At 36.7% G+C, this 8,335-nt stretch overlaps 1 protein-coding gene across 5 annotated transcripts in view; it reads right to left on the bottom strand.

Moving 5' to 3' along the window:
* Positions 1–530: 530 nt before the first annotated feature.
* The window catches only part of ANLN (anillin, actin binding protein), a 61,069-nt gene continuing 53,264 nt past the window's right edge, over positions 531–8,335 (bottom strand). For all 5 annotated transcript variants that reach the window (XM_010831153.1, XM_010831155.1, XM_010831154.1 and 2 more), the window contains 2 exons: positions 4,756–4,928; positions 531–1,877 (listed from right to left, as the gene is read on the bottom strand). In XM_010831153.1, the coding sequence (XP_010829455.1) occupies positions 1,754–1,877; positions 4,756–4,928 (297 nt within the window). In that variant the 3' untranslated portion in view covers positions 531–1,753. The remainder of the gene's footprint in view (positions 1,878–4,755; positions 4,929–8,335) is intronic.

Below are 8,335 nucleotides of genomic sequence, written 5' to 3'. Positions count from 1 at the left end.
AAGAAAAGAAATATGATGATGAATCAATAATATGCACAGACTCTCTCTAGGAGGACACTGCAAAACAGGCAAAAGTGGTTGTGACAAGAGGAAAAGACATACTTTTCACTTAACTTCTCTGTCTTTTGAATTTTTGAATAATGACGTATAACACTTATTCAAAAATAACACAAACCTACAAATAAATAAAAGGGAACCTGTCACCAATCCCACCAAATCTATATCCTGTTTTGGCTGGTGATGTTACTTATCTACTCAGTCTCTGCTAAGCACTTGGGAATCATCCTCTGTCTCCTCAGATGTGCGTCCAAGTACCATCAAACTGACTCAGAAATGGATCCTTCACCCACCTCCTCACTCAACAGGGACTCTAAGAACACACAATGAGCTAAGCTCTGGGCTAGAGGTAAAAAGATGGTGAAATATCCTCACAAAGTCAGTACAACTCCCTGAGGGAGCCCACAGCCTAGAATGCAGAGCAGTTGTACAGCACAATTTAATAGTATTTCTTAAATAGCTAATTCCTTAAGTCATTTGCAAGTATTTATTTACGTAGGAGATAATAAAATATAGTTTTATAATATACACAAGAAAAAACACATTTGAATGAATACAAAATAAAATGACAGGAGGTGACAGAATTTAGTGTTTATAAATGAGGCCATCAATAACTAACAATTCAAAGAAATTGAAAGTGTACTTAAAGGTGAGCCTGTGGTTTACATTTATAATCTTTTATAATTGAAAAAAAAAAGGCATTAGGCTTTTAAAGGTAATATATGACTTAACAGTTTTTCAAGTGATTTTCATAATGGGTTTCTAGACACCGTCATATATGGATGTGAAAAAAAAAAAGACACGGATTTAGGCAAGCAAAGTATTAGTCCATAGCAGCTTGGTGAGGGTTACTTTTCTTACATAAAGAGTCTTCAAATTTACATTTATTCTTATTACAGGAGCAGAAAGAAGTAATTTGCCAGGTATATTTGAGGAGCCTGTAAGCTATATAGCAAAAATAGTTATTTTTAAAAGCCTGTATTCCATGGAAATGTGCATCACACAGCATCTATAGTAAGTGAGTAAATATAAACCATGTGATTAAGTCTTCTAAATAAAACATTTAACCCCCAAATCTCACACAATATCCCCCATGTCCACATGTCTTATTTGATGGCAGCCATAAGCTTCAAACTAATATGCATTTGCTATTTTTAAAAGGTTCTTACCTCCATTACTAAAAATGTTTCTGCAAAGTCCCTTAGAATTTTTTTCAGTGCTCTAGAAACAAGATATATCATGATCAGTAAATGACCACAATCTTCAGAAAAAAGTACTCAGGCTAGAGAAAGAATGGTCAAGTCGGAGGTTTCTGTCTCCAATCATGGAAGATCTTTCTACTTTGAGACCCACAGCTCTAAGGAGACAATTCAAAATTCCTTACTTTAAAACAAATGTTTTATCATGAATAATTGAATAATCAGATATCTAGGAAAATGAGGCTTTTAAATTAAAATTTAGCAAAATCAACTATAATAAATTTTTTTCTACTAATCATTTATGAATAACAGAAGTGAAATCCGGTGAAGTTTTACATACAAAAAATATAAATACTGCATAATATGTAGTGAATGAATATTGGCACATATCCTTTTGTATTTAAAGCATAAAATGCAACCAGCAAATCTGATGCTCTTAAGATACATTTATGACATACGTCAGAAAACCTCTATATGACATGGAAATGTCCCACAGTTTAAGGCTTTCCAATAGGTTTATAGCAAGCATCAGGCTGCCAGAGGCGAATATCAACGAGAACTTGATTGAGTTTTTGCATCCAGAGATCCCGTTCTTCCTTGGTATCTGCAGATAGCCAGTTCCTACAGGAACAAACAAAAAGATCAGGATCCTTTCCCCTATTCCATACCTCCAAGTACTCTTACTGTGGGGTAAAGTGAGGGGAGCCTAAACAGTAAAAGGAGTAACTCTTTATTCACTTCACTCATGTCCAACTCTGTGCGACCCCATAAACGGCAGCCCACCAGGCTCCCCTATCCCTGGGATTCTCCAGGCAAGAATACTGGAATGGGTTGCCATTTCCTTCTCCAGTGCATGAAAATGAGAAGTGAAAGTGAAGTCGTTCAGTCGTGTCTGACTCTTCGAGACCCCATGGACTGTAGCCCACCAGGCTCCTCCGTCCATGGGATTTTCCAGGCAAGAGTACTGGAGTGGAGTGCCATTGCCTTCTCCTTGCCCTCTTTTAATGGATGCCAAATCAGGAATCCATAGTAAAGTGCTTCTCCAATTACAATAAAAGAAAATCATCTTGCAGATTGGTTAGCTGAGCCATAACTCACACCAATCACATTTAGAAAATGATGGAACTTCACATCAAAGACAGTAACTAATCTTGCACAGGTGATATGATTGGACAATTTGCTGGTGCCAAGACAGTCACTGAGGGTGGGTGGGTCACCTCTTAGAAGAACAAGCACACCACAGATTTGAATATGGGGACCAACCCTCTAGATCCCTGACTCAGGCTCCCCAGGAGCTCCACAGACTCACGGACTTTCACCTGGCCTTACAGATAATACTATTTTATAGTCTCCTTTTTTTTTTTTTTGCCCCACTGTGTTAGTAGAGTACAGTATTTACAATAAGTGATCTAAAGATCCTAAGATTTTGTCTACCCTAATCTCTCTGTTCACACCAGGAATCTCTTCTTTACATCCATATTCAGTTAAAAGTTGAACAGCTGACAGGGCAGGTGAAGGTAGGGGAGAGGGAAATTCCCTAAGTCACAAGCCAGACCATTCTTCTAGACTACAGCCAGGTGTTAGAAAGTTGTTGTATTATACTTCTACATCTTTATAATTTCTCCACATTGGTACTAGTAATGGTATAAGCATGATTAAGCCCTGAGTTGATCATCTATTAGTAAATGGAGGGAACACATTTACAATAAAGATAGCGACCATTTGTTGAGCTCATTCCGTGTGTATGACAACACGCTAAGTAGATCTACTCATTAACCTTTATTGTCACTCTGTGGAGTTTATTCTTCTCTTATGACACAGGAGATTTCAGAGAGCCAGCAAAGTTAAATACCTTGCCATAGTCACATTTGGTAAGTCACTGAGTTGGGATTTAAACCTACATCAGTCAGTCACTGAGTCGGGATTTAAATCTAGGTCTGTTGACCTCTCAGGGTTCAACTGCACAATACTGCTTTGCCATGTGATGAAGCATTTCTAGTTCAAATGTTTAATCTATATTTCAAAGTAGGCACTACTGATCAGATGATAAATACTTTGCATTGAAGGAGGGAAATACAGCAAGGTTGGTTTGTAGAAATAAAAATGTGATACATTAAATTTAGATAAAAGGCACAGGTCAGAAAGGCCCTGGGGAGAAACAGATAAATAAGGCAAAGGAGAACGTATAACTGTAAAATGTATATACTCTGCAAAAGGTATGATCAAAAAGTGAAATAAGTTTTAAGAAGCCACAAAGCAAAGCTAAAAGACTCAGTCAGTCAAGACTGAATTGAGAATGGGCCTCTCTCAAATGCTTGGTCCACTCAAATTATGATAATGTTATAATGAGAAAAATTACATGCAAGTGAAATACAGCATAATTAGAACAATATGTGATATAACTATTTCCACCATAGGAGAAGGTCGAAGGAGAAATCTGGGAAGGTTTATGTAACAAGTAAAAGAAGATTTTATGAAAAATGTGAGTAATGTTTATAAGGGCCATGGTGGTCAGGAAGTACTTGGTGACTGAATTTTGTTTGGTTCCCTTATTGACTATGGCCACAGACAGGATGGCTACTAAAGAAAGTGACTATAAATCCAATTTGCCTCTCCTGTCCTGAATGAGGTCACTGCTGCACAGAAGACCCCCAAAGGAAAGGAGTGGATGAGCTGAATGAACTAAATTAATCTAAAAGCAATCTAGACATCAAGAATTCCCATGGAACAGGTCCCCTTTCTCTCTGTTTTAAAACAAAATGGCGGTATTGGGGCAACTTTGTTCTATTTTAATAGAGTGTCTCTTGCCTAAGCTATCTGACATTTCCACATCAGAAACTCATGGAGCCATTCTACCCATCTCCCTGTCTGAAATATTCAGCCACAATCTGATTAACAGAGATTTTGTCAAATTCTAACTTTTGTCCCTAATCACAATTTTTTACATTGAAGTTGGTGTGCAAGCTTCTCTTGGGCATTCAGGCAAAAGAATCTTAGACCCTTAGCAATAAGTTTCTGCATCTTATACTTAAGTTTAGGGTTAACAAAAACTGACACTCCCAGTAGTTTATTCTATCCATCACCAACCAGAAATTTTCAGAGTAGAGTGAAGTACTTTGGGAAGGTACTTTGGTACTTTGGGAAGGGACAGGCAGGGATGTGTCAAATCTCTTTAAATAATACTTGACTTACCAATTACACATGAAATCTTCAAACTTAACACAAAGAATATTAGCTAACTGCCCCAAAAATGGCTAAACTGTAAGTATGCTGGAAAACATGATAAACTAAGACATAAGTTGAATGCTGTGTTTTTCTTAGCTATATTAATTTTGTTATTACATTCCTCTCTTACTGTTGTGTATGTGTTTTGTCTTCTCATTCTTAAAGCATACCCTCTTCAAAGACAAAGACAGTCTCTGATATTTCTCACAGTGGTAAGGACATAGTGGGCAATCAATTACTTAGTTGACAGAAACATTTATAACCCAATACATACTTGGTTACACAGAGTGTGTCCCTGCATTGGCTGACCAGCGTCTCTCGGTCATCTTCTCTTTGTGGTCGAACAGTAATTAATTCTAAAGTGTTGCGTCTTGCACAAAATTCTCTGTTGACTGGTTCTATCTGCCGACTGGTACAATTGGCCAAATTTAATCTTCCTATGGGATTCTTTAAAACAAATTTTTAAAAAATATGATTAGTAGAAAATAAATAAGACCATTTAAGTCAGCAAGCACTGAGCAGTATTCAACTTGATACCAACTTAAAATAAGAAAACCATTAATTTAGAAGTTAAAACTTAATTACACTGTATTTAGAGAAACATATTTAATATTTATGATTATTTCTTGCTGGATATAAAAATAGAAACCAAAAATGTCAACTGTTCATCTTAGCCAGCTTAAAAAACAAACCATTTGTTATGGAAAACTTAAAATAGATAGAAAGTAAAAAGAACAGCATAAGAAGTTTCCATGTACCCATTAACCAGTTCTAATAGAAACAAACATTCAACCCTTTTTGTCTCAAACCCTCTTACTTCTTCCCTTTCTACAAATAGAAACCTAGACATAGTATTTCATCTGTAAATATTTTTTACGTATCTCTAAAAGATCAGGCCAAAGTACTGCCTTGGATTTTTAGAAGCCATGTCATTCCTACAGTATGAGAGTAAAAAAAAAAAAAAAAAAAAATTGCAAGACTAAATGGTGCTGAAAAATGGGAAAAGGGACAAGCATGGGCCCAAACAATGTATTTATTTATTTATTTAAATTTATTTTTGGCTGTACTGGGTTTTGGTTCCTATGCACGGGCTTTCTCTAATTGCAGCGAGCAGGTACTGCTCTCTCATTGTGGTGCCTGAGCTTCTCATTGCAGTGGTTTCTCTTGCTGCAGAGCACAAGCTCTAGGCACAGGGGCTTCAGTAGCTGCAACATGTGGGCTCAGTAACTGAGGCACATGGGCTTAGTTGCCTACAGCATATGCAGTCATCCCAGACCAAGGATTGAGCCCATGTCCCCTACATTGGCAGGCAGATTCTTAACCAGGGAAGTCCTGGGCCCAAACAATTTAGAAACTGCCAATCAAAGTGTCAAATGTATTAGTAATTAAAAAAAAAAAATTAGAATGAAATATATCATTTTAAAACATTAGATTGACCAAGTCTGAAAAGAATAGTAATAACCAATATTGATTGGTTGGGGGTAACAAATTCTTATACACTGCTAGTAAAAGCATAAAATGATCTATTACTGGTAGATAATTTAATAACAGTGATCAAAAAACATTCTAAATGAACATATCCAGACCATACAACTTCACCTAAAAGAAATTTATCCTAAGTAAATATATAGGTACAAGAAGATGTTTATATAGGTACTGCTGTTGTTTAGTCGCTAAGTCATGTCTGACTCTTCTGTGACCCCATGGTCTATAGCCTGCCAAGGCTCCTCTGTCCATGGGATTTCCTAGGCAAGAATACTGGAGTTGCCATTTCCTTCTCCAAGGGATCTTCCTGTCTCCTGCACTGGCAGGCAAATTCTTTACCACTGAGCCATCAGGGAACTCTTATATAGGTGTAATTGCTGTTTTTTCATAACGCTGAAAAGATTGAAACAAATTAAATGACAGTAGTAGGGGACTATTTAAAACAAATAATAACATTATGTTTCCAGCAAGTATGGAAAACTAAGTAGTCTGAGAGTCCTCTGAAAACCCCCCAAATGCTAGATAACTGAACTTGCAAGACAGCAAAAGAAACCTTCATAGGCCAAAATCAATGAGGAAGAGTGCAGAATGGTAGGCTAGCCTGAAACCTGGCTTCCTTGGGTTCCTAGCATATCTACCAATGCTAGGAACTGGCAACCTTGACTCACAGATTATATGATATAATATGAAATGTGATATTTGCTTTAAAATACCTTAGCAAACCAATGAGAACAAAAGTGTGCTGTGGAGGATAAATGAAACAAGGAAATTAATAAGGTATTTCTCTCTTACTAATTTCTCTTTTTCTGGGTACATTTCAATTATAAAAAGTTAAATATATAGGTACATCTATTTCTGTGTGTATGTGTGTGTGTGTTTAAGTAAAAGAATAAATACACTATTGAATAAAAACACAACTTAGGAGAGTTATCTTACCAGGCTTAAAGATTTATTTTACAGCTATGGTAATTGAGAATGAGAGATACAGACCAAAGAAAACAGAATAGAAAGCCTAAATATAGACCCACATATAAAACGATACCTTGATACATGCCAGAAACAGCATGTGGATGAGTGGGGAAAGAATGGATCATCCCATGATGCTGGCACAATGGGGTTTCCAGATTGGGGGGTGGGGGAGATCAATTCCAGGTAAATTAAATGTTAAACATAAATCTTTATAATTTTTAGAAGTCATAAGGAAGTATATTCTTTATGACTATAGAGATGGTTTTCTTAACTAAGACACAAAAAAGCAAACAATAAAATAATAAACTGACAGATTTATCTTAGCATTAAAAATTCTGTTTATGAAAAGATACTATAAGGATAAATTAAAGCATATGCCAAGCAAAAGACTAGAAAAACAAGTGGCCAAAATACATAAGAAAAGATGCTTGCTCAATGCTCAGTCAAGGAAAATTAAAATAAAAACACAGTAAAATAACATTTTACACCTATCACAATCAGAGTTTAAAAGGCTGAAACAACAAATGTTGCTGGGATGTGGAACACTGACAACTCCTGGTGGGAACAGAACGTTATACAACCAATTTCAAGATTCACCAGACAAAATCTAGTTAAACTGAAGACGTATAAAACCCTACAAACCAGAGATTCTGCTACTAGATACAAAATCGAGAAAAGAGCTCTGATCCAGCTTGGTGCCCTGTAATGACCCAGATGGGTGGGATGGGGGTTAGGGGTGGAAGGGAGGTCCAAGAGGGAGGGGTGATAAGTATACATGTAGCCGATTCACTTTATTGTACAGCAGAGACTAACACAACACTGCAAAGCAATTATACGCCAATTTAAATAAAGAAAGAGCAGTGGTCCATATAGTTAAGTCATAGCAGAGCTGTTTATAACAACAACAATTTGAAATAATCAAGTGCCCATAAATAAGAGAAGTGTATAAATTGATTGTGATGCATTCTTATAATGGAGTATTTCAGTACAGAGAAAGATGGGTAAAGCTCTGCAAACTAGAGCTACGTACATGCTACACACACCAGCCAACACTAACTTCACAAATCATGTTGATTCAAACACGCAAGTTGCAAAACACTATACACAGTATGATACTATTTGTAAAATGTTTCAAAATATGCAACTGCAATAATACACTGCTTATACCATATTCAAAAGCAGAGACATTACTTTGCCAACAAAGGTTCATCTAGTCAAGGCTATGGTTTTTCCTGTGGTCATGTATGGATGTGAGAGTTGGACTGTGAAGAAGGCTGAGCGCCGAAGAATTGATGCCTTTGAACTGTGGTATTGGAGAAGACTCTTGAGAGTCCCTTGGACTGCAAGGAGATCCAACCCGTCCATTCTGAAGGAGATCAGCCCTGGGATTTCTTTGGAAG

The sequence above is a fragment of the Bison bison genome, unplaced genomic scaffold (genome assembly GCF_000754665.1).
Source record: "Bison bison bison isolate TAMUID 2011002044 unplaced genomic scaffold, Bison_UMD1.0 scf7180017864525, whole genome shotgun sequence".
In the NCBI taxonomy this organism is placed as follows: Eukaryota; Metazoa; Chordata; class Mammalia; order Artiodactyla; family Bovidae; genus Bison; species Bison bison.
Note: the sequence above shows the minus strand (reverse complement) of the source record. Positions and strands in the feature narration are given on the sequence as shown.